This window comes from Dromaius novaehollandiae, chromosome 12 (genome assembly GCF_036370855.1).
Source record: "Dromaius novaehollandiae isolate bDroNov1 chromosome 12, bDroNov1.hap1, whole genome shotgun sequence".
Lineage (NCBI taxonomy): Eukaryota > Metazoa > Chordata > Aves > Casuariiformes > Dromaiidae > Dromaius > Dromaius novaehollandiae.
In genome coordinates this window covers 17916803-17939913 of record NC_088109.1, presented here as the reverse complement: position 1 = coordinate 17939913, position 23111 = coordinate 17916803, and the positions used below count along the sequence as shown (strand labels likewise).

Genomic DNA, 23111 nt, shown 5'->3' with positions numbered 1-23111 from the left:
CACATCAGGGTACGCCAAGCCTGATACCACTTGTGACTGTTGTTTCTGTTTTACCCTGCCAGCAACGGATCGGGCACCTCGGAAGATCTGTTCTGGAAGCTCGATGCCCTGCAGACCTTCATTCGGGATTTGCACTGGCCCGAGGAGGAGTTTGGAAAACATTTAGAGCAACGCTTGAAGCTTATGGCAAGTGACATGATCGAGTCCTGCGTGAAGAGGTACGTGTGCTCAAAGCCACGGGGCAGCTTCCTCATGGGAGCTCACAGGGGGCATCGTTTTTTTCTGTCTTCTTGGCAATGCTGTGCTTTACCTTTCAGCTTCACTTCAACCATCATTTATTAGTGACTGTGGGTCATTGCTGCCCAGCACAGGCTTGGTGGAAAGCCACCCTGTGACTGTCAGTTCTGGGCTCTCCCAAGCAAACCTTTGTCTGCTCAGGCTCTGGAGAGCACATATTCACAACACAGCAATAAATCACCTATTATTTCAATCTTTATAGGGGTTCCCTGTTGTTGGGTGCTTCACATGAGGACAAGTCCTTATAATGCAGTTTGGTGTTGGTGGGGTTAAGTGCTGAAGGCATAGCTGTAACATCCCAGCACCCACCTGAAAACCACAGATGCATGAAAAAAAACAAGCAAAATGTAATCCCAAACAGGGGGTCTTGTGTAGCGAGGCACACAGGCCTCACATCTGCCTTTGACGGAGAAAAGCCATGGTATCAGCTGCCACGTTGTATGATAGTTACCTGCAGAACTTCCAGAACAGAGAGGTTTCGTTAAAAAAACTTTTAAACATACGGGCAGCTGTCGTTTTGAAAACAAAATGTTAAGTTTCAATTGTCAAACTTTCCATGGTAATTTATGTTCATTTGGCTTCAGTATTGATTAGGCAGGAGGAAGAAGTTAACTTTGCATTCTCTGTTGTGCAAAAAATTAATAGCCAAAGAGAAGCACCGAAGGAAAAACGCGTGCCTATTACAGCTAGCGTGTGCTAATAATAGCCCCGGGTTGTGTGATGTGGCTGTTCTGCAGCACAGTTATCTGGCCACTCTGCAAATGCAAGCGTGGGATTCATTGTTCGCAAGTTCCTCGCAGTCTGGATGTACAACGTCAGCATCCGAGAAGGCACGTTTGGTCCCTGCGATCGCAGCAGTAGAGTCACACGTTGGAACGCAGACAGTTCGAGGCTTGCTCTTGCCATCCTGGAATAAAACCCAGTAAATTTTAAGTGCAACGTGGCGGTTGCAATGTCTTTGGCATTGAGCAGGTTACCATTTATTGCTGCAGCTGGCCTTCAGTCCTTTCGTTGGCATGAGAGCTGAGTTTCGGTTGCGTTTCAGTTGTCTGACCGTTCTTTAAGAGCAAACTGAACGCTGTTTATTCGGTGCTCTGTAAACAGTAAATGCTCTATTTGAGACAAAGTGGGGTTATTCCTGCAGCAGCGTGGATGCTGATTTGCAATCTGAAGTGATAAACGTAGTTCTTCGGCACTTGGGCTCAGCTCTGTGCTTCTCCGTGCTTTGCTTCCACCTGGCTCCCTGAAGGCCGTCTGTGCGCACAGCCTGGAGCTCTGCTATCTGCTATGCCACCCAATTCCATGAGCATAATACTTATTTTCTCTTTTTTTTTTTAACACCTGGTACTGGACATCTTTGCTTCATTTTTAAATAAGTGTATTGTAAATACGTTTGCCTGTAGTGCAGTTATAACTGATGATCTACAGAACGAAGAAAGGCTAGCTGAGATAACTCAGAAAAATAAGCAAGTCTCTAGGTACATCTGAAGAAAGGCTTGTGTGCCTGAAAGCTGGGGGTTTTTTCCCAACTGCTTCAACCTTTTAAAAATATATTACCCCTCTAAAAACCTGGCCCAGCTTGAAATGGTGTGACTAAATATAATGATTCTGAACATAAGTAAGTAAGAACATGCTCATCTCTGCGAGGAGATGGAAAATCCCAGTCACTTGTGGTCCCTTCAGTAATTATCAAGATTTTAGTCCCTGAGTCCAGGCTAAATCTGGCACTGGTAATTAAATCAGTTCAAATGCCACTGCTGATGTAAACCAATATGCTGCTTTCCCTATTTATATCACCTGCAAACAGGGCCTGGCTAAGGTTTCTTTAGCAATTTCAGTTTGACACAACATTTTCTTCGCGTCTGTCTCTAAACCGTTGAATACCATTGAACAGGCGCCCCACCTTCCACGCTTGGTTGTATTTCGGTGCTGTCAGGAAAGCAGTCCGTGCAAGAGAGGCCCGTTCTGCTAACGAACCCAGCCAGGAGGACCTAGGTACCAGCTCAGATCTGATCACAAGGAGGAGAGTTTCTCATTTGTAAATTAGTTTTCATTTGCATAACCTTTGGGGGATCTTTCAAGATTAAAGTTATTCCTAAGATGCAGCTGATATTATTTGTTATTTCTAAATTGAAGCTCCTATGCTAATTTGTTGGCAGATTCTGTCTGATGTGATAATTGTTCTGTGTTAAATCAGATTAGCAAAGTACCTCAGGAATCTGCAGAGGGGCTCAAAAGAAAGACAAGGTAATGTCCACTAGGCTGGTAGTATTCCTGACATGATATGTTCGAATCACAAATGTCTTGATATCCTAAAATATGCCGGATGAGCAAATTCTCTAGTCTTTGGTCAGGCAAAGCTGTTACTATAGCACGATTTGTAACTGCCAGCCAATGAGGTCGAATTTTAACTGAATGAAACTTCACAAGAGCAGTGATTTTGTGTGTGGACTTGCACTTCTGTGTGTGTTCATATGTGCATAACTGTGCATGCCCATTTCACAGATGTATTCTGGTAAGTACGTATTCTTCAGATAAATCACTTCTTTAAACTTCTGAGAGAATTAGGAGGTTTTGGCAACCAAATAAATCATGTAGATGTAAAAGCAGAGTGATCTGGCAGTGTCCTTCAAGTCAAGGAGTGAACAGATTTGTCCTTTGTGGTTTGTGTTATGCAGCAATAGGAACTTCCTTTAATGCATCAGGCTTGCTAGTTGTCTGTATTTCCACTGTGGTTATAAATTAGCTAATGCAACCAAATTATAGGTGTACGTTGACACTGCTGTTCGTAACATCATCACACTGTTTATCAAGCATGAGAAAGTCATAGTTTCTCTGAAACCGTTCCACACTTTATAAATAGTACGTATTCTGTAAAGCGTGTTTCTTTTTAAACTGGAAAATCATTTCTAGTAAAAACACATTTGTAACAATTGTACTATAACAATCCCAGAAGCATTTGGCTTTCCGTTTTGTTGAACTCTTCTAAGCATTGTGTTTCACTTAGGTACTAGCTTCAGTTTTTGAAAAAGCAACTAAAACATCTTCTCCTACTTTCTTTAATAGAACCAGGATTGCATTTGAAGTAAAGCTGCAGAAAACCAGCCGATCAACAGATTTCCGGGTCCCTCAATCAATATGCACCATGTTTAACGTCATGGTGGATGCGAAAGCTCAGTCAACAAAGCTTTGCAGTATGGAAATGGGCCAAGAGGTAAACATTCAGGTTCTTCTTTTTGCAGAATTTAAAGGCAATGTCATGACATTTCCTATCTCCTGTTCTGCTAGTTTCAGAGATGTTGTATCAGTTGTGGATTTAGCCTTCCGTATAGAGTGTGCTGGTGAACATGCAGGGGGGCACTCTCAAAGAAATCTAGTGAATATAAACGGTCAGAATTCCTGTCACACAGAAGTGATTTTTTGCAAGGACTATGGTATGCGTAAGGTGTCTCTAAAGCCTGCTGCTGCATGATAACCGTATTTATTGAGTCATTAATTCCACCTTGGAGCCAGCTGTAGGCAACAGACTTCTTGTCTGTGACTATTTTCTATAGCCAGACCTCAGGAAAACAGAAGTGCCACATTGTTGCTGTGATTCTTGTAAGAAAAAAACAAGATAATTTGCAAAAAGTAGATTGAAAATTCCAAGTGAGGTGACTTCCTTGAATACTGGCTGTAATCAACAAGTTGGATGAGCCTAGATTTCCAGGTTCTTAATGACTCAAGTTTTCCAACAACAAACCTGTTTTAATTACTTGCTGTTACATTTTTTCTTCTGAAGTCATTGTTGCAGCTTGAAGTTTCCATGAATTGATCTATGAATTAGAAAGACATGCTAAATTGGTCTAGATTGAATGCATCACAATGATCGTTTTGCTACAGTGGCTTGAAGCCAAATTAAATATTCATATACCAGTCCAGAATAAATTCACAAATACTGTTTGGCTCTCCTATCTCACTGCTTGTCAGCATTTCCTGGATAAGCTCTTTCACTACAACTTTGCATGGTCAGATTTTACAGTAAATCATTGCAAGTCGTTGGTTCTTTTTTCTTCTTTACATCATCCTGATCTCTGCTCCTCTGAAAGGGCCAGCTCCAAAGGCCACTGCGTGCAGCAGGGATCCCTGCTCTGACGCCAGTGGAGTTTGGATCACGCCCAACTTTTCTTTTTAATTTTTTTATGTGTTTCAATTGTAACATTTTATTTGTGACAGTCGCTTTGCAAGAGGGGTTTCAGACTGCGCATCATCAGGTTCTCCCCCATCCTCCGGGTCAGCTGAGGGCAGATTCTCCCCGGGCTTTTGTTGTCCGAGCCCGGATGTGAAGTTTTCCACCATTTTCTGTTCCTTTATTCATGCCCTTTGTATCTCCCCCAGTTCCTCAGCCCACAGCCGCCTCCAGCATCTGCCCCTTCTTCGGCCGGGAGAGCCATGGCTGCAGGCTCCCCGCTGCGAACCAGGACCAAGCCCTTCAAATTGCACTGCCACCGTCCCCAGGACGGTGAGGTTTTGGAGATCAGCCAGACTCCAATACCATGACAGGGCAAGCTTGTGTTACTAATAGAATCAGTGGGTTTCCTATTCAGATAGTGCCAGACCGATAACCTTAGCTGCATCTGGATCTAGCCTGACCAGACCCTCGCTGTATCTTCCCGCGCTGACTTAGGATGCTCTGTAGTTACCAGAGTCTCCTCTGAGTTTTGAGCATCGGTTGCATTGCACGTTTGGCCCTCGCCAAATTGCAATTCGAAGGAGATCAAGGAGCAGCCCAGCCGCTCCTCCACTGCTCCCGGCAGCCCCAGTGTTTGCGCTCGTCTCGGGAAATCTGCCTGTGCCGCTTGGAGAGGGTGTTCGGTGTGGCAGCCCCGAGACAGCAGCCCTACTGCGGCAAGTCGCAGTCGCTGTGCCATGAGGTTTTTAACAAATAGCTGAACTAATAGACCTGTAAAGCAGATGTAAATTATCAGTGCATAAGTTACCATTTAGGGCAGCAGTGTTTTATGCCCCCTCCCTTTTTCTTTTCTTCCTTTTAATGAGTTTTCCTTCCTCCCCCTCCGTTCGCTCATGTCGCTCCATATTTCGGCTGCCTCCACCTCCCCTTCTCAAAGCTTTGCAAACCTGCGCGTTGAGATGTCCGGGCTGGGCGGCTAAAGGGTAAAGGCTGAAGCATGGCTCCGCAGTTAAAGTCCACGGGAGGTGGACAAAATGCCGCCCCGGCTCTTCCAGTCCCGAGCAGAAACAGTGAGACAGTCAGACAACGGGGAGGTGAGAAACCGGCTTTTGAGCCCGTGTCCCCCCCAGCAATTCGGCCCAGTGGGTGTTGGGTGCGTGGCACCGGGTCCCTCTGCCCTCCCCGCGATGGCGGCCGCCGGCAGCCCCGGGCACTGCCGCAGCGTCTCCTCACCCCGCGGCGAGCGGCGGTGGCAGCGTGCCCAGAGACTGTGATCCCCCTTGCAGACGGTTCAAAAACAGCAAAAAGGGCTAAAATTGTCAAAGAGATTGTTCACACATCCGAGTTTGCTCAGACCTAGCCAAGGAAGACATTTTGATTGGAAACAAACCATTGATTTTTATCACTGTCAGAGCTGTACGTGGGTAGAGAGACAGACTTTCTCGACGCATTATTTGACCTCACTTCTATCATTTCCCTCCCACCCTAATGGCCCTTTCTTTTGAGACTACCTTCGGTTATAGTCACTTTAACAGATATGTGAATGCATTTTCCGAGTATTACCCTGTGAAACAAACACCCATCATTTCATTTCCATTTCCTTGTCTCTAAAGGCAGCTGTTAAAACATTTGGTAAACATACTTTACCATCTTAAATATTTATTTTTCCTCTGAATTTTTAATACATCTAAGGGGATAAATGTATGTATTAAATGTTTCTCAGTTGGTCTAGTATGTTTCTATTTAATATCCAAGGTCAGATGGTCCTTAGAGAAATACAACATACACACAATCTGTTACATGACAAGGCAAGATACTCATCACATAAAGTCAAGTTGAATCATTGTAGTGCACTGATTATGGATTGTAATAATTGAGCTAATAGAAAACTATGATGAACTCAATCAAAAGTCGCGATTGCACTGAGTAAAGCAAACCAGTTATGTGATCTTTAACCCCAGGCATTTTCATAAGAAATGTGAAAAGAGCTGTTAGAAACTCTAGCTTATAAGCCAGACTTCTAGGAGAGAAGCACTAGACAGTCGTTCTGCATAACACAGCCTTGTCTTACCCCGTCCTAGCCGGGAGCTTTTCCTAAGGTGGAGATGGGCGTGCAGCTCCGGTGTGCACCGTGTGCATCTTCTCAGAGCTGAGGATCATAAGGGAAGGAAGCAGAACTAGTGCAGGACCCTGGGTCGCACTGTGCCCCGCTGTTTGCCCCAGCCCTGGGGGACTTCCAGGTCTGAATTTGCCCCGGGGTCTCCAGCCGCTGATGGGACCGAGCGATCCAAGTGCTGACGACACCGCCGTGGTGCATGCTCGGCTACAGAGGGCCCTTTCCTGCTGTCGTTCCCTTTTCTCAATGCTGCATTTTAATTGCTGTCAGCGCTCTTCTTATTTGCTTTTTAAACAAGCTTTTAGTTGAAAATACATTGGTCCACACATTTCACACTGTGTTATTTTTGCGCATGCCTAGCCATTCTTTGAGTTAAAACTCATAATTTATCCAATGAAAACAAACAGCAATAAATGTCATCCCTTACATCCAGCAGACAAAATCCCTCGATTCAAATAGTACGATAATGAGGTGAATTAAGCATGTCTTTTGAACTAATATACGAAACTTAGTACCGAGTTAGGGGAGCTTTGATTTGAATTCCATAAATCACCATTTACAAGGGGCAAGGATTTTCAAAAGCACGTGCGCTTTTGAGCGCCCTTGGCGGGACGCTTATGATCTCCGGTGCGCACACCCAGCACCAGCCCTGCTTGCGTTTTCCTGGGCAGACACCAGTTTTTGAGTGTGCTGGAGCCAGCGTGGTCATGCCCACGGCCACACGCGCGCGTCCAGTTGAATGTGCGTGCTTTTCAAAACCAGGCCCTGGCTTCATAGCTCCGTACGTGTGCATGACCTCTGTTGCAGGCTTCATTTTTCTGTGCTCAGTTGGTAGCACATTTGTACTCCCATCCTCCGGAGCAGTCCTGCTGACGTGTGCAGGAAACGCTCCCTGCGGCACTGCCACCGTCCACCCGCATGGCATCTTCCAGCAGCACCACCTGCATCCCACCGCCCAGAGCAGATTGCGACAACATGACAGAGGGCTAGAGAGATCTAGAGCGGGAGCTTTGCACAGAGGGTGCCCTGGAAAGGTAGAAATAGGGAGGAAAGGACTCCCAGAAGTGAGCGGCTGCACATCCCCGTCCCACTGCAGTGCAGCTGAGCAGCTCAAGTTCTTCTGGAGGCCAAATTGGCACCATCTTGTCCAGCACGCAAGAGCGTTTCTATAGGCAGCAGGACCTGTAGCCCGGGCTGGCAGGTTCAGTGATAGTTCTGTGAAGACCTCAGGTTGTTCTCCAAAGGGCCTCCCTGTGACAGTCAACCACCTGGGACAACTTGCTGAGGCCCAGGTCACCCACTCTGCTGCAGCCCATTGCTCTGGTCACCTGGCACAAGCAGATGCTACCACCGTCAGTTCAGCTGAGCTCCCCTCTTCCTCCCTGCCAGCCCAGCCCTCTCCTGGCAGCCCTTCGGCCATCTCCCATGCCTCCTGCATTTCTCTCTTCCCTCGAGGCACCCCAGAGCCTAGCAGACTCTTAGCTGCCCTTGCTCTTTCCCTCATCTCCTTGTTGCCTGCCCACTCTCTCCTGCCCAGGGAAGGGAATTACCCAACTCCTTGGTTGCACTGTCTTCTGGGCACACAGAAAATGCACTTGCAGAAGGAAAACACCATGGGGAAGATACTCCCCATATGTGCAGACCCCCTTCCCCTACATTGTCTTCCCAAAGAGGTCCTGGCCTTGTACCTGAGGACTTCGGTAGCTCCTACCAGTATGCAGCTGTTACAGGTCCCTTAGCCCTGGGGCTACGTCTCCAGGTGCGTGGGGGACCTGCCAGCTCAGTCCTGGGCACCGAAAAGCGTAAGTCCACATTAAGCAGATGAGTCATGAGTAACTGCTTGCTATAAGGGACTCTTATACGTCTTGACCTGCAAAGCGGGATACTGAGGAGGAACTGCAGATGCAAATACTGCTTGTTTGAGTAAGTTTTTTCCTCTGAGCTGGCCTGGCAGATCGGAGTGGCAGCCCATCGTGTGGCTGTACCCAGTGTGTCCTCCCGATTCGGTCACGCTGTCACGGTGTAGCTGCTGAGTTGGTCCAGTCGAGATTTTGGCAGTGGTGTGCAGCCCTGCGCAGCACCTTGAGCTCTGCTTGTCGACAGGGTTGCCTTCCTCTGCCAAGTAAAATAAAGCCATAAGAGACTGTCAGGAGGTAGTTAGCATAAAATCCTGTCCCTTCCCCCGTTTTACTTCCTGAAAACGTTACAGGTAGCAATCTCTGCTATTTCCCTGAAAGGAGGTTTTGATTGCGTTTCATTTTCCATTGCTTATTGTTTCTGTGCATGATGCTGCTTTTCTCATAGCCCCATTTAAAAGGTCCCTTTCTTTTAAAGATTTTGTTTTATTTATTGTTTATCTTCATATGTTCTTTTTCCTGTCTTTTGCACTTTCCTCTTTATTTCTGTCCCCAATCATCTGAAAAGTTTGCTAAAGAGTGGGTAAGTGTGTCCTACTTTTTTTTTCTTTTTTCCGAATTCCTGTGTTAATGTGTTGTTGTCGTAGAAAAAAAGAAACCGTTCATACTACCCATCAGACACTGAGACCAACGTCTAGCATTTGTAAAGCCCTCGCAGTCTTCATTCCCCAAAGTCTGATTAGTATTTAAAGCAGATTTGTCTCTTTCAATGTGATTTGATGTTAACATTTTAAAACAATATTAATGCCAAGTGGTAATGAATATAGTGACTAGCACCAGTGCTTGAAATGTTTGACTGAAAAATCAAATGTTTTGTGTTGGAAAGCAGTCATAATCAGTATTTTCTCAGTCCATTGAAAATAAGAATATACTGTATGTTTTCACTAATTAAATCTTGTATTGGAAACAGGTCTTTTCTAAATTAGTAGAAGACTGTATTTTTGTACCTATTCTAGCCATATTGCAGCTGATTGCATCAGAGCTCCAAAGCGAAGCGAGGTTTGGCGCGTGCAGAAACTGGGTTGAAGATTCAGAGTGGCTGATGCCGCCGGCGCTGGCCTTGGTCGGCCCGTGCTGAGCGGCTGCCGCGGTGTCTGCTGACACGCAGCGCTCGGAGCTGCATTGCCTGCTGGCTTTCGCATGAGACCAAAAGACCAATCGTGGTCCACTGCCGTTTTTTTTAAGTATTTGATAGTCACTAAGCAAAGCGTTTAAACAAGTGCTTCGTTTTAACCATGTGCCTGCTGAACCTGACGCGTAACACGTGTTCAGGTGCTTTGCTGGAGCAGACTGGAAGTGCACAACGTTATCCCCAGTGGTTCAGCCCGTTGCACGTCCCTCCGGCACAGAAGCTGCTCTCCACTGCCTTTCCTAAGAGCCGTGTGCTTTCCGGTGCCCCGGGAAAGGGTTGCCCGTTTGCCTCCGGCGGGAGGCGTATTTGATTGCCAGGTGTGATTCAGGTGCAAGCTGAATTGGACAACGCTTGCCAAACTGGAGCAAAAAGACTTGAGGATCTTTGCGAGCACTGAGGATCGCTGGCGTGCTTACGCATGGCAAAGCCTCCCCTCCGGCACGGGCTTGCGGCTCCTGCCAGAGCCAAGGGAGCTGCAGGCCCACAAAGAGGGCAGGGTTTGCCCGTGCTTCACAAACTGCTCTAAGATCCTCCTGAATTTAAGGTCTTGTATAAATGCAACTAATCTGGCCACTGTAGTGGAGCACAAAGTAATAGGCTGCATAATTTTTCAGTTAATGCTACAGCATATTGTAGTTTAGCAAGGGAAGTGGCTGACAGTCGTAGAGCTCTTGGCTGTGATCAATGCTAATATTTTCCTCCGCCTCTCCTTTTATTTTTCTTTAGCACCAGTACCATTCAAAAATAGATGAACTAATTGAGGAAACCGTCAAAGAAATGATAACACTCCTGGTGGCAAAGGTAACCTTCAGCTTCAGGTGAAGTGATTCACTGTTAACATTCCTTTTTTAATATGTGCGTTTCCATTAAAATGTGACACATTAAGATGTTGAATTGGCTTCTTGTTTCTCACAGGAAAGATCATACATCTCCCAGTCCTTTCATGATGTCTCTTTGATGATTAGGAACTGCATGAGATGTAATGTTCTGTTAAGTAGGATTGACATACTGGGCCAGAAGAGGTTTTAAGGAATAGGTTTTGTGCTTATGGGGTAACACCCCATGGTCAGCATCACCCCACAGCACTGAGGGTAGCTGCAGTCAAGAGGTGGCACCACTAAACGCCTCTGCGCTAGACCTTGGGGGTGGCTCAGAGGTGGTCACCACTCTTACGCTTAAGGACGTGTGGCAAAATAACTTGTCTCGTTCGAGATCACCACACCCTCTGCTGACAGATTAATTTAGAGTTGACAATACTTGGAAATACATTCCAAAATATCAGGTTTAATTGTTTGGAAACTGTTTTTTATCAGAGAGGGCTCCTCTAGTTCAGCTGCCAGCATTTTCCGAGGGTTGTGTCTACGTCTGGTGCACTATGCAAACACAGAGAGGAATTGGTAAGTAGAGGAAAAGAAAGTGGGGTGTTTTTTCCTCTACTTTCCAACTTTCTGAGAACAAGTCATCCCTATTATACAGCAGAGACCTTTAAACATAATCTGCCAACATATGCCGGTTTGATTCTTCTGCAAGAATAACCAGCTAACTGCATGCTTGCCACGTCTTCCTGGGAACAAGAGCCACCCAGCTTCTCGACGGGAGAGGGTGCATTGGCGTCCATGCGGGGTGGTGCCCACGCTGCACCCACTGTCCCCACCATCACCCTTGGTACCGCAGGGTGATTTCCACCCAGCGAGAGGTGAACCACGTTGCATCTGAAAGGTGGTCCTCCTTCCTCCCTGCTCCCCAGCCTGCGGTGCTCGGGGGCATGTCATCAGCTGGGAACAGTCTGGGTTCATTCCTTTGGAAATGCTTTGGCTTCACCAGGTTCTTTGAAGCTAATCCTCATTTTTACACCCTTATTAAATTATTAAAAATAATTGCAGTGTTTTTTGTGTTCGTAGTTTGTCACCATTTTGGAAGGAGTCTTGGCCAAACTGTCTAGATACGATGAAGGGACTTTGTTTTCTTCTTTCCTGTCATTTACTGTAAGTACGGACAAAGTCTTCTCTCTCTTTTTTTTTTTTTTTCCTAGTTTGTATTCTCTGCTCTCCCAGGACTAGATTGGCTGTGAAATAATTCTGTCCTTCTGTGATGTTTGAGCACTGTGACCCTACACTAATAGACAAACAAACCGTATGGAGATGTACAGCACTTAAGTACACAAGGGGCACTGGGCATCATATGGTAGCACAGTGTAAAGCTGTCTCTGGTCACCATTCTGGTTGCTGGATTTTACTCCACTGAGCAGTGTTATGAAGCAGAAAAAAACATTGCACTGTACATCCACTCTTTGTAGCTAAATAAGTTGCTTTGTTGACACCTTGCATTACAGGGCTGTTCTTGTCATTCTTCTGGCCATAATGGCGACCATTTTAAGAAGCTGAAAAACAAAATAAGGGAGAGCTAGGGGAGTACCATCTTATTTCTGAAAGAGAACAAGATAGGGAAAGATGCCCTGAGGTTATACAGCACAAGGTGCCTCTGGTGCCAGGCTCCATTTCTCCCTGACGTTGCAGAACCAGTCCATAGCTTGTCACATTGCATATTCCTAGAGGGGTGCTGGACAGGAACAATATCCATGCAAAGTTTGTCTCTGTATCAACAAGGTTTTAGGAATCCGTATTCCAGAGAATAGATGTGACAGCTCCTTAGGACAAATACATAGCAGCTGAGTTTCGAAGGTCGTGTGAAAATGCATGCCGCAACAGCTACTAGCTCTGCAAGCCTAGCTTCTCTTACCTGGGTGCCCAAAGAGGTGTGCAGCCAAACACATGTGTCTCTGCTTGTCGGGAAGTGGCATAAAAATCCTGGTCCCCCGGGGCAGTTGCACACATTCAGACGGCCCATCTTGCGCTCACTCGTTCGTGGAGACTGGGCTGGAGGGACATGGCGTCTCCCTGCAAGTTAGAGAGGCTTCCAAGACCTCTTTCAGGAGTTCCCTTAGCTACTTGCAGTTGTCTCTTGTTTGCTACTGTTCAGCTCTTTTTGCTGAATTTGAGTCAGATCCTTGTGGTTTTGTAGGCTCCATTCGGAAGTCGGGGTGGTGGGAAGGCGGGTAGGAAGCTCACCTGCCGAGCTCGGAGGCAGCGTTCGGAGGCAGTGGTGTGCACACAGGCTGGCAGCTTGGCTGAACCGCCAGGGACACTGCCTTTAAGCTAAGTGTCCTGACTCCTCAGGCTTGATGGAGGCGCTTTGGAGGGCGAGGGAAGGGAGGGCGTCCCGCCAGCCGGCCGCGGAGATGCCGCAGGCTCTGCTGCGCGAGCAGCAGTGGGCATCTCCCACCCGCCACCCCGCACGCTGCTGCTCTCCCAGAGCAACCTCCGGCACCGCCACGCGGTTGCAGCCCCGGGGTGCCCGTGTCGCTGGCCGCAGAGGTGCGGGGAGAGGGCTGGGGGGGATAGCTCCCCTCGTTTCAGTGCCGCCGGGGGTTACGAGATGCTCGCGTGCCAGCAGCAGAGGATGTGGAGGCGGCAGCTTTTCAGGCATCGGAAGTACCGGCATCAGCCCGGGTAGACGGCGTAATGTGCAGCTCTTCCTTCTCCGCGAAGCCAAGCTGTTCCTCGGTTGGTGCTGCGCCGCTCCCACCACATCCGACTGTTTACGCTGCCGGGCGCTGCTCCCTTCGAGCCCCGGCCACGCTCCGGCTCCGCTTTGGGGCAGCGTTTCGCGTCCCTGCCTGCCGGCGTGCTGCCCGGCGGGAGGGCACAGCAGTGCTGCGGTCTGGGGCTCGGAGCACCCCGGCATCTCTGGCGGGGTGCTGAGCCCGCGTCCCCCGAAACTCAGCACCCCGCAGGAGAGCCACTTGCTCCTTTCCGGGCAAGGGATGTCTCTTGCTTGGGCCTCCTTGTTTGCCGGGAGGGCACCACGTGCAGCTTGCACTCTGAGGTTGAAGAGCAACCCTGACTTCTTTGGCGCTGGGCTTGCAAAGGCTCTGCTGAGGCCCCTTCCCTGCACCCCTGTTTCCTGCGGTAGTAATGTGCTTTGCTGTGTTTAGTATTTGCAATGATAAATAGAGAAGCTCTCTCTTGTTACAGCATGCTTGCACCACCTCCCACGTTTTCCCTGTCTGAACAAATACAACAAAGTGTTATGGTCCAAGCCTGCGACTTCTAGAAAGCATTAGTCTCCCACCCCCTGCTACCGACTTCTTTCATCGCGTGTTTTCCAGGCTTGCGGCAAGTGACATGTAATCGGGGGTCTTGTGACAGACAGTTTTATCACCTAGTAGGATATCCTCATTTCCAATTCTTGCCTCGAAATTCTGGATAAAATTAATGCATCTGTTGTCCTAATAAATTCTCACTAGCCACTTCTCGTTGCAGAGCACTTTGAAAGGAAAATTCCCTTCTAAATTTGGCCAGACTTTTTTTTTTCCTGTTTGTTGTTACATTTAAATGCATCCCAGCGGCAGTGGTCCGGACCCTGGATGGGTGTCTGCATGTGAAGTTGCACTGAGTCACAGGCATGACAGCTGCTAAAATTGCCTTTAGTCTGGATGGCCTCTGTAGGAGAGGATTACACCTACAGTAATTAAAAGTAAAGACTGTATATTACCCGAGGGAGACAGAATTAAAAGATCTTATTTTTGTTCTGCACAAAATTTGTATGGTAAACTGAGATGCTTCATGGCAAAGTCACATAATTTGTGAAAAACGGCAGCCTAGCAAAAATCACACAACATCCGGCAGTTTGGAAATTGCACTTAATGTAGCCAAATCTGAGTTTAAAGAAAAACAAGTAATTATTCCGATTAAAGGGGGGGTGGGCAAGAGAAGCAGCTCAGGTTTTGTAGGTGGCGGGGGGCAGGCTGCAGGAAGCTGTGTTACTCGTGTTGCTTCTGCTTTGGGAAAAGGGCGACCGGAGGTGGTGGCAAGAACCTGGAGCCCAGAAGGTTAAAGCCAGGCTCAGGGTGCAGGTTTCTTGCAGACCCTCCTGCCTGACCTTGCGAAGTTAGGCCAGCGCGGCACGGTGCGATGCACTGTGCAGGGTTCGAGGTAGCTGTTTCGATCCCCGCGGGCTGGCGCGGTGCTGCCTCGTGAGTGAGGCGCGAGGATAACCACGGGATAACCGCGGTCGGAGCACGAGGCGTCCGGACAGTGCGGCGCGGCAGGGATGCTTGCAGCAGGCGCGAGCGGCCGCTGCTCCCGGGCAGTATCCCGGCTCCGCTTCCGACGCCTCCCGCGCGTGCTGGGAGCTGCCCGCGGCGCAGCACCGCTGCAGGGACACGCGGCCTCTCCTGCTGCCCCCACCACCGCCGCGGCAGCCCCGGCCGCTTGCAGCGCTCACCTCGGCAATTACCACCAGTCTGGTCTTTTGTATCGCCTCATTGTGCTTAATTATGCGCCCCCCCCGCACGCCATATGAGTGCTTCCACCCACTCGCACAGTCTGTCTCACACATACATTCATTCTCTCGTTCGGGACACATAATTTATTCATCCCAAGATGCAACTGTGTGCGTGTTATATTTAGGCTGTTTTAATGGTAGCTTTAGAAATATTTAAAAGCAGGTGAGCTTTTACACCCAAACAAAGATGGCCGGCAACGCTTCTCCTAATTAAAAGCAGAAGCGCTGCGGAAAATCCCGGCTCTACACTTTGTAGACGCGGTGCCTTATGCTGCGGTGGTGAAAAGGTCTCTGTGTCCAGCTGGGAGCTGCGCGGCTGGAAGAGTTGGCCCTGCCACGGGGCAGCCTGCCTCCCGCTCGGCGCGGCGCCCGGGCTGCTGCCTGCCGGCCCGGAGACTGAGTGAGTCCGGGGGCCTCGAAATGGCCGCGGGCTTGAAAGGATGCCGCCGCGCGGCACCCAGCCTCCCCGGAGCGGGAGCTGTGGGAAGCGGAGGCACAAGGGGAGGAAGGGGGCTGTGGGCCCGGGGCCGCCGGAGGAGATCGCGCTGTCTGCTTGCGAGCCCCTCGCTTCGCCCGCGCGCGCGGAGACGCAGGAGGAGCACAACTCCCACGCTCTCATCTGCTGCTATTAGAGCCTCAGCAGCAGCAAAGTTACCTCTCCAAAACAACAACAGAAATACCGCCCCTGTCTGTGCTTTTGAACAGGAAACCTGCTTTTTAGCACCACTTTTCCCCCAGTCAGCCCTGCGCTGTCCTGAGTCTCGGCTGTAGACACTGTTATAGGTGTTTTAGAAAAAAGCAGAACCTGAAAACATGCTGATAGTATAAACTCTGTTCTTGTTCCCTTTACAGGTGAAGGCTGCTTCCAAATACGTGGACGTACCCGTAAGCACGCTTTAAACAACTTCTGTCGTAGTAATTTGCGTTGCGCTGTGTTTTATGGCACGTGTGGCAGCCCACAGTACGCGTTACCAGCCGGGACTGAACCACGGGCCTCCAGACTCCCAACGCTTGAACTGGAGAGAAGCTCTCCATTACGTTACTAATGAGCAGTTACCCTCCTAGGGAGACCTGCAAGGCTATTTAGGCAATAATTTGCAGATGGTGTCAAATAGGTACCATATTTATGCAATTGGCTTGAATCACATGAAAAAAAATAGGAGCAGTGCATTCTGTTAATTCTTCATTTGGACTTGTACAAACACAGTGTAATTTCCAAACAAAAAGGTCCAGACATGTTAGAACTGAGCCAACACACATCTAACACATTAGCTAATCTATTTTATTTTTGTTCTTCTAATTGTTGGTTTATTTTACTCTTTCAGAAAATGACTTTTCCATTACTTTGGGGAAATGGTGATGAGCTAGCAACATGTGTTTGGGAAATTGTTAATGAAAATAATTTTTTCCTTTTTTTCTGTAATTGGTATAGGAAAATTGTATATCGTCTCCTCTAATTAGACCTTGATTCATAAGGAAAAGAGCCCTTAATGTTCTTAGACAGAGCACTTAACTTGCCAGAAATTTACATTTAAATTGAGCTGAAGTGTAATATATGAATGTTGGCTGGAATAAGGGATTACTGTTGCATTTACAGGCAAACAGATCCTGAGCAATTCCAGATAAAACAGGGTAGATCTTAATATACCACCCCAAGTTCTGCGCTCAGTTAGTCCAGGTGGTGTAAATCAAGCCTAGCCCTGTTAAGTTTGAGGGCCTGCATGGATAACATGTATATGTACGTTTAATCTTACTGCAGATGCAATCGAGCTGCAGATTCTCATGTGACAATGTGACGTATTTATCACGCATGTTGGGCAGCATCACCCACATTCACTGTTTCCATCCCCTTAGCTCAAGGTAGAGTTTTCTTAAAAAATTACACCTGTCTTTAGCCCAACATGGGCAGGACAAACACCCGAACAGTCAGAGCTCTTCTCTGCTCCCAGATATCACAGCGTGGCCATCAGCGTCCTGTTGTCTTTGGGTGAGGGAAACAGGATACTGAGAACATAAGAAAGAGGCGCTTCTTGCCCGTAGTCGTGAGGTCTGGTCTGGCCGTTTGGCCACATCCCCAGGAATAACCTGGGGCGGTTGCGTGAGCCGCGTCCCCCCTTGGCAGCAGCAGAGCTTGGCGGACACACGCGCGGTGCCAGCGCTCGAGGGAGTGCCGAGTCACCTCCAGCATCTCTCACCTGGGGAGCCAGACCCCTCGGTTAGGCACGTAGACTAGGTGGGGCTGGTCTGAGACATGGTGTCCTCCTCCATCCGAGCCCCTGCTGAAGCCCTTTCTCCATCGCCCTGCGCCCTCCCGTGAGCTCCCACGGCGCTCGGGTGCGCTGGCTCCTTCAGGTGCTCTCAGCGAGAGCGCGGGTCGGTGCCGTTGGCGGGAGACAGTCGGATGCTCCAGGTCTCTGCATGAGCCAGAACAGAAATAACGCACCCGGGCTGCTCTTTGGCTCTTTCCCCACCTCCCCCCAGAAATGGCTTCCCTGGCAGAAGTCTCCAATTTCTCCTCTTTTTTCAATTTTCTCCTCTTCGATTCAAATCAGATGGAAAACAAAGTAATTTTCCTTGGAGCAGGAATGCCACATTTGGCCTCACACTTGCTGTGGAAAAGGCAGTACGGGAGCTAACAGGTTTGTTCAGAGAGAACCATTTCGGCTCCAGGGCTTGCTTCGGCTGCAGCCTGCACCACTGTGTTTCCTGCAGCCGCAAATGCACGGTGTAGGACGCTGGCCCAGCCTATAGTGACACCAGTTTAATGCCACTCAGGTACCCGAAAATTTACACTAGTTTTGACAAAATCAGCGACCAGCTCCACACAACTCCCGCACCTCTGCCGGAGGCCAGTTTTACAGCACCGTAAGTCGGCAAATCACTGTCTTCTAGGTGAAAGGAAAAGCCTATTTGGCTATGGAGTCCCATTTTAGAGGAAAGAGGGGAAATCCTGTCGGTGAACAGAAAACCATCAGTTAAATCCAATTCCGCAAACGCCGCTGCAGTCGCCTGCTGCAAAGCAATCCGTTTAATGCCACCTTGCAACGGGCACGATCAGTGTGCTGAAAATTGCTTGAAAGTGTAACACTTGACTACTGCCACGCTTGTGTTGTCCTCATTGTTTTTCAAATTAATACCTTGTCATTGTTTCGGTAGGTGTTAAGAAACGTTACGAGCTTCCCAAGGGCCAAGCACTGGCCCTTTGCTTGATAATTGTTTGCTTTGTATTAAAAAATCCCCTTCCTACTGCTTTCCAAACTGTCCTCATTTTCACCCTGGAAATTACACAGATGTGTTAACTAACTTCAATTTACAGTGGCTGACAATCGTATCTTGCAGAGAAATGATACTCTGTGATCTGAGGTAAATCACAGTAATGGAAACTAATGACACTAGTTATTAACAAACTTACAACGTGCCAGGGAAATTTAAGATTTTGTGGCAGCTCTTGTAATGACTCCTGTTACAGTATTTTAATGGGTTTCCTTTGAGGTAAGTTTGATTTTGATATGTGAAGCAATGTGAACTCAAACAGGATTTTTTTTTCCGAGTATTTTCCCCTCCACCTGCTTCACTTCCCACTTGCTTTAAAGAAAATAGCATTATCCCCAAAATCTAGCATCCTCTTAAGTTACCGTTTAAAATCAGTTAATTTACGTGGGGAGATACAGAGAGATGTAGCAATACAGAGAGGCTTCCTGGCATTTAGCAGTGATTTAAACATTCATTTAGACATTGATTCCCTGACTTACCATGTACCCAGCGTATTTCTAAGAGCAGCAGCAAAGGTAACCAAAATCTGGGGTCTAAACGAGAAAAAGAGCCGCGATTTCGGCATGACTAATGCAACGTGAGCTGCTTGCTACACACACGCTCACACCTTAGAGGAAGAAACTAGACGCTGGCTCTGTGGGTTTGCTTTCTAAGTTCGTAAAGCAGAGGGCTTGCCCGTAGGAGATGACACGAGAAAACGACAAATCGCCGGCCCCGGTTGCCGTTTCACTCATTAGGCCGACGGCACCAGCCGTAGCGGGAGAGAGGACTCTGCCGGCAGCAGGGCACGGAGCAGCCGGGTTGGGTGTCAGTGCCCGAAACGGGCAGTGAGGAGAGGGAGGGGGGCATCGCTGCAGGACGGCGGGCGAGACGGAGGCGAGGGACGGAGGAGCTGCCCCCTGCGACGGTATTCATGTGTCTCTCTCTCTCTCTCTCTTCTTCTCTCCCCCCTACAGAAGCCGGGCATGGATGTCGCTGATGCCTATGTGACATTTGTCCGCCACTCTCAGGATGTCCTGCGTGATAAGGTCAATGAGGAGATGTATATAGAAAGGTTATTTGATGTAAGTAAATGCCTTCTCCTCCTTGGACACCAAGCAGGAGAGACCCAAAATGTGACAAAATAAGACAGGAGGATAAGTCACATTTTGAGAAAATTTATTGGTTATAGCTTTAAAAAATAAAGAAACCTTTCCTTTCTTTCTGACTAAGGCTCGTATCTGCTCTCTGCCTGCTTTAAATCTCTACTCTAGTGTACTGTCTTGGTCTGTCTGTGCGTGGATTTTAAGGGAACAGCATCTTCTAAGAGAGCCCTTACTACATTAAGCTTGTGAAAAATCTCTCTGTAACAGAACATCTTGGTCATTGTTCTCACTGTTCAGATTTGAGCCAGCTTTTTGGCAGATGCGTTTGCTTAGGACCATCTCTTGTGCACATTTCGCAGTGTTTTTCACTGACAAGCACTCCAAACCTGACAGTGGAGTAGATGTGCTAAATTTTGATTCTAAAAACCAACCAAAACAGAGCTGATGGACTTCCGTAATTCGGGAGAACCGTGTTGTGGTGTCTGACACCAAAGGTGAAGTTCAGATGTGGTCTCCTTGGAGAAAACGGCATGGCAGAAAACCGACCCAGATTTTCAGAGCTAAATTTCTATTGCACAAGAGAAATTCGTGGGACTGTGAGAGAACAGTGACCTGTGATGCCCGTTTGTTGTGAATTTCAATGCATGTTAACTGACGTATCCGTTTCTGTCGCTCTTGCTGTGTTATAGCCTTTCTGTCCTTGTAGCTGTCCTATAGCGAAGGTTTTCTGTTAATGGCCAGCCTGTAACATTAGTGTTGCAGTCCCTTTTAGGGTATTTGTCCATATATTAATTTCTGTTTGAAGCAGCTTCTGTTCCTACTTTCCTTCCTTTCATCTCGCAGCAGCACCATTTCTCAATCTCCCAGCTCTGGACCTGTAACGATCTTTTACTCGCTTTTTTCACTTGCTCATTTGCTTCCTCAGTGTATAGGGAAAGCTGCTTTTTTTTCCCAATCAACCTCCTCCTTTACTCAATATCTCTCTTTCTTCGCATACCTTTCCCTTGGAAACCTCTTCCTCCTTTATAATTCCCACTCTTTCTTTCACCAATATCCTATCAAATTAAAATGGAACTTATCTCTCATGTCAAATGTTTTATCACATTATATCAAGTGGCATGAATTAGAGTCAAATAATCTTACTGTGTACATCTACTAGCATGACCCATATCCACTGAGGATGCCTCATTCATGCATAGAGCACACCAGTGGCTCCTTAAGGCTCTCCGCGTGCTCACTCTTGGGAGAGCTTTAAGCACAAAATGCCAGATACCAAATCACCCATCAAGCCGGCATTGGGAAAAAAAGGAAAAGGAAAAAACAAAACATAAAACAAAAGACTGTCGGTTCCATCTGCAGCGGGCCTGCAAGTGCATTGCTCGTTTATGTTGAAATTTATTCCATGAGCAGTTAAATTTCCAGGGCTCATCTGGACTGTTCTTTTCAATGCCCACACTGCCTTTTCTCCCATCATTTTCCTATGATTCACAGTTGGTGTATTTCTACCCTTTGGGCCATTCTTTCAAATTTTTCAGAAGCTGTAATTAGCACAAATATTGATTTCAGTTTGATCCATTTGTACTTAGTTTTACCAAGCCATATTTTAATCAAGTTAACAGCTTACAGAAAAAAAAGAAAACAGCTACCTCGGTGGAAAGCAAAAAGTGCGAAATCCTTCTTTCCCTCTCTGCTCTCCACAAATTTCTCTAGTCTACGTGGAATAAAATAGTCAAACCTCTCAGCCGGGGGCTCGGGGCTGGGTTAGTAGCAGCAGCCCTCGCTACGGCGGCGCAGGCTCTGTGGTATGTTCACATACATTTTGGTAGAAACGGGAACAAATGCTTTATGTTGTTGATGTTGTTGTCCAATGACCCACCAGCCTTCTGGCAAAACCCAGCTTTTGCCGGCAAGCTCCTGTGGAGCGACGGCGGTGGGTAGAGCCCGGGATGCTCAGCCCCCGCCTAGCACAGCTGCAGCGCGTCTTTGAGCTGCGTTGGTCTCCGCGCCAAACGCCAGGGTTTCTGAGGAGGTTTTAGGCTTTTTGTTACCTTTTTAGTAAAAAAGAGAGAACAGGAATAATCGAAAATTACATTTATGGTGCTGAATGATACTTGGGCTCGATTTTGTTCTCACTTCTGGCAGAGTATTTGAGGAGCAGTCCTCTTATCTGTAGCGTTTCGCCAGGCACCTAGATGATTAACACTTTAGAGTCCAGCTCCTCCACTGACTCAGTGCAGCAGGATACGGCCTTACCCCCGGGCAAAAGGTTAGTCAGGTTTTAGGCTGGTTCGTTAACGTGTGTGCCAAAGGCAGGAAGACAGCTCAAATCGTCCTGCCGCCTGTGTGCGCTTCCTCTGATCTCAGTGGGATCGCGTTGCAGACCCTGGCGATGTAGGGCTGAATCCCCTTTCCGTGCGGTCCGGAAAAGGCTTTTTTTTTGGTCTGAGCAGTGCCAGACCAGACCTGCAGCGTTTGCGGGTCTGTGGCGTCTGCAGCTCCCGGGAGATTCCCGAGCCCCCGCGTTTCTCCCAGCCCTGCCTGGCATTTCCATTCGTTCGCCCTCTTCGTTACCTTCTGGTAGAAGAAGCTGCAGACTGCTTGTTAGCCCATCTCCCAAAAGCAGAGGGGATAATGTGTATTTTTTTTACATTTGCATGATTTCTTAGCAGAAACCATGTCTCTCTCCCCTACGTTGTGTGCCCTGCTGGCACCTGGGGAACAGGACTGTGCTCTCCGGGAGAGACCGGTGTTTGCAGAAGATTATTGTAATATTTCTGTGTGGTCTCTGTGTTAATCCTCTTAATTCTGCAAATTAGACTGGGGGTATTCCCCCCCCCCCCCCGAAACAGAGTCATCGTCTTAATTTTAAAAATCTGTATTCTTGGGATCAGTGAACGAACAGATTGATCATGGAGTTCTGCTGGTAATCAAAACCTAACTAGCTTTTTGGCAGTGCTGTTTACTGCAGAGTAACATGACTTATTTACTTGGCCTGGCTCACTAATTTGATAACATTTAAAGCTAAAACACTGTAATAAGGCCCGTTGGTATGGTGCACTGGTGACAGAAGAATTTAAGAATAGCGTCGTAGTGTATATGCATTCCCCGTGCTGCTGTGCATGTCTGTGTGCTTTGTGATTTACCCCCTTGTGATGCTTTGCATGCAACACAGAAGGATTGCAGGCTCGGTTTAGTGCCTGGTAGAAAGTAAAATTTTATCACTCTTTCCCCGGAAAGATGGGGGGGGGGTTGACATGCAGAATATACTGTTTAAAGTAGACAGATGCAGGCAGGTGTAGCTTAAATATGGAAAAATGCCTTCGGAGGGATCTGGAGTCTTCAGGCAATGCTGCAAGATTCAGATCCCCTTTGGCTCAGGACACTCAGAATTTTGTAGGATCAGTGTTTGTGCAGCCATAATTTTCTCTGAAGGCAGCAGAGAGTTTCACTTGTAAAGGCTGTGCCCTTTAGTGGCTGTTATTTATACATGGGTGTATGTATGCGTATCTTTACACACACCCCGAGATACGTGCAGTATAGGTTTCAACCCGTCAGAACATATGTAATCAAGGAAGCGTATGATTAACTAGTAGATAGCGTGAATGTCAGCCTTTCTTGCTCATAAATTGGTAAACACTAATGTAAAACATACCAAGAATATTTCCTCCCCAGTGACAGGCAAGGAGCACGTATACAAAAGGCTACTGAGCGTAGAGTGAGCTACCCGAGTCCCTGCGAGTTCCAGCATCCTGATGCAGTCCCTAAATAGCGCAGA

At 47.7% G+C, this 23111-nt stretch overlaps 1 protein-coding gene across 7 annotated transcripts in view; it reads left to right on the top strand.

Moving 5' to 3' along the window:
* Positions 1-23111, top strand: part of CADPS (calcium dependent secretion activator) — a 244560-nt gene that overhangs the window by 202385 nt on the left and 19064 nt on the right. For all 7 annotated transcript variants that reach the window (XM_064519123.1, XM_064519120.1, XM_064519119.1 and 4 more), the window contains 6 exons: positions 63-218; positions 3364-3511; positions 10359-10433; positions 11534-11617; positions 15831-15863; positions 19208-19315. In XM_064519123.1, coding sequence (XP_064375193.1) covers positions 63-218; positions 3364-3511; positions 10359-10433; positions 11534-11617; positions 15831-15863; positions 19208-19315 — 604 coding nt within the window. The remainder of the gene's footprint in view (positions 1-62; positions 219-3363; positions 3512-10358; positions 10434-11533; positions 11618-15830; positions 15864-19207; positions 19316-23111) is intronic.